Here is a 3,012-nt window from a genome sequence, read left to right as displayed (position 1 = left end):
GTGACACATTGATAATCTACCTAACCCTAAAATTTAAGAATTAAGATGAAATTGGGTGACTTATTGAAATAATATATATTTCAATTTTTTATTGAAATAATCTTTAAATGTACAATTTCTTTAACACTGACGTCATCTAAAACTATAATAAAATGAATTAGAAAATTCTGGGTCAAAAAATTATGCAAAATTGTTAAAAGAAATACACGCGCGACGCGTGTCAAACACACATAATTGTAAGAGCATGAGTCAATTAAAGATGACGAAAGATATAAAGGTCTTATCTTCAATTACTTCATGAAATGTTTAAAATGTTATATTTTAATGTTTTAAATAATTCTCCGTAATTAAAACTAATATTAATATCTCTTGAAATTTTAAATTTTAAATAAATATTACCTTATAGTTATATTAAATTATATATAAATACATAAGATTTGAAAATATAAATATAATTCATATATATATAGTATCACATCAATGTTAAATACCAACCCAATCATAATCAACTCCATGGTAGATGAGCCGTTCCCAGTTAATGATGATGGGTTTCCTCTATATGTACATTGTAAATGCATCCCCCTAGAACTATGGCCATTTTAAGTTTGAAAAAGAAAACCCTTGTAAAATCCAAAAACTACAAAAGTAAAAGGGAAAACCAGGTCGACATACAGGAAACCAGCCTATGCAAAACAAATAGTGGGACTTTTCGACATGGTAATCGTATAAAACCAGGCTGAATTTTTAGAATAATGCACTTTAGAAGGGTACACTACCCTTAGCAGGGTCAGCTCTGCCACAAAGGACGCATAAACAAAGGGCAAAGAGGACCCCTACCTCTCCTCTCCTGAAATCAAGCTAGTGTTTTTTTTTCACCCCCGTACTTGAAAGATCTCTTTCAGTTGCTTTGATTTGATTTCTTGCTTCCTTTTTCATCTGTAAATAGAGTGTCCTTCAAACAATCCTTTTATTGGTCCTTTTTAGTTTCTGAGATTCTATATGTTTTTGAGGTTTGAAACTTGGATCTGATACTTTGTGATTTGTGGTTAGGGTTTGTTTGTTTTTCATGCAAAAACAAGAGGAACCCGTGTCTTAAATGTCTGGTTCATGAGTATGTTGGTTTGGTTTTAAGACGATAGATAAGGTTGTTGGTGTTCTTGTTCGGAGATCTGATTCTTTTGAGAAGCCATGGCGAATCGATGGCGGGCTGGGAATGTGGCAGCTTTTAGAAATTCATCTGAAGACCATCAAATGGGAGTTTTTAGAGCTAATATTAGCCCTTCCAATGAAGATAATCGAGAGGATAATGAAGATAATCGAGAAAATATCGAATCGGAAGACCAAACTCAGGCTCTGGAAACCGTCGAACCAGGTTCGGGTTCGGCCTCTCGCCGTCCGAGAGGTCGACCGCCTGGTTCGAAGAACAAGCCAAAGCCTCCCGTTGTTATTACTAAAGAAAGCCCTAACTCTCTCCATAGCCATGTGCTTGAAATCGCTAGCGGCGGCGATGTTGCCGAGTGCATCAGCAATTTCGCTCAACGCCGCCGCTGCGGTGTCTCGGTTTTGAGCGGAAGTGGGGTGGTCACCAATGTTACTCTCCGACAACCAGCTGCCCCTAGTGGGGTGATCACTTTACATGGAAGATTCGAGATTTTATCTTTATCCGGTGTGTTCCTTCTCGCACAGTCTCCCCCGGTTGCGACGGGGCTGACGGTGTATTTAGCCGGCGGGCAAGGTCAGGTTGTCGGAGGCAGTGTAGTCGGGGCACTAGAAGCATCCGGACCGGTTATGGTCATCGCGGCAACATTTACCAATGCGGTTTTCGAAAGGTTGCCTATGGAGGATGAGAATAGCGGCGGAGGCGGTGATGACGGCGGACATAACAATAACAATAGTAGCAACGACGGCGGCGATGGAAATTCGGAGTCTCTGTGTCAAGGTATGAGCCAAGATCATCCCCAAGGCGGTTCAATGCCTTTGTATAACTTGCCTCCTAGTTTGCTGCCTAATGGACAAATGCCTCATGACCTGTTTTGGGGTACACAGCCGCGTCCATCGCCGTTTTTTTAACCGGAAACAGCAATGGATTGGTGGGTTTTTGGTGCAAAATAAGTTGTGGATTTTTTTTTCGTTCTTCATGTAAGAGTAGTAACAAAGGTAAGCCTTTTTGTTTTGACCATGTTCATAGTTTATGTTCATATTCAACAATATCATTAATGTAATCGGTTTCAGTTCTTTATCGGAACCTCGATAGTTAAGGTACTGTTGTTATATTTTTGATATCTCAACTATGATATTTGTAAGAGTGTATGAGCATTCGTTATCAAATGATTAAATCAGGTAAAAAATGAAGTTCTATTGAACAAATTCGAGTTGAAGGAATTGCAAGGATTGATATCATTCTTCTTTCATGGTATGCTTGTTGAAACTTGGTCTTATTTCTTCAGTATTTCTTGATTTTTTTTTGTATTGTTTTCTTCTAATTTGAACAATGTTTTTTTCTTACATAAAAGTTTATGTCAGGTGTGGTTCTTTTATTTCAGATCTCTTTCCGTTCAGGATCAGGACATATTTTAATCTAATTGAAATTTATTTAAGAATTTATAACCACTTGTGCCGACTGTTGGCTAATTTAAACAATGTTGATTATGCATGAAAAAGCATGAAATGGGAGAGTTTGTCAATGTGTTAAGAGAAAGTCGGATTTTGCAGACCTTTTGACCAAAAAGAGATTTCAGCTTTGAGAGGAGAATGCATGTGGTAGGGGGCAGAAGGTGAACAACTCGGTGCCTTATTCATCTGAATCTCCCCAAAATTAGTACTTCTCAGTCCTTGCAAATTTTAAAGTCGAATTCGTTTATCAAGTATTTGTTTGATTGATATTTCGGGTAGAATTGTTAATAAGACGAGATAGATCATGAGTTATTTAAGATTGATTCGATTAAAATTTTAAAAATACTTGATCTGAATGAGTTTACTCGAGTTCTTAACGAGTCGAAAAGAGTTACTTGA

General features: G+C 37.4%; 1 protein-coding gene across 1 annotated transcript; it reads left to right on the top strand.

Moving 5' to 3' along the window:
* Positions 1-766: 766 nt before the first annotated feature.
* LOC120176455 (AT-hook motif nuclear-localized protein 15-like) lies at positions 767-2,201 on the top strand. The gene is made up of 2 exons (XM_039182883.1): positions 767-949; positions 993-2,201. Exon 2 carries the CDS (start codon positions 1,189-1,191, stop codon positions 2,068-2,070), a length of 882 nt encoding a protein of 293 aa, XP_039038814.1. The 5' UTR covers positions 767-949; positions 993-1,188; the 3' UTR covers positions 2,071-2,201.
* Positions 2,202-3,012: the final 811 nt, after the last annotated feature.

Source organism: Hibiscus syriacus, unplaced genomic scaffold, assembly GCF_006381635.1.
Source record: "Hibiscus syriacus cultivar Baekdansim isolate YM2019G1 unplaced genomic scaffold, ASM638163v2 tig00112249_pilon, whole genome shotgun sequence".
Lineage (NCBI taxonomy): Eukaryota > Viridiplantae > Streptophyta > Magnoliopsida > Malvales > Malvaceae > Hibiscus > Hibiscus syriacus.
This window is presented reverse-complemented; position numbering and strand designations above follow the sequence as displayed.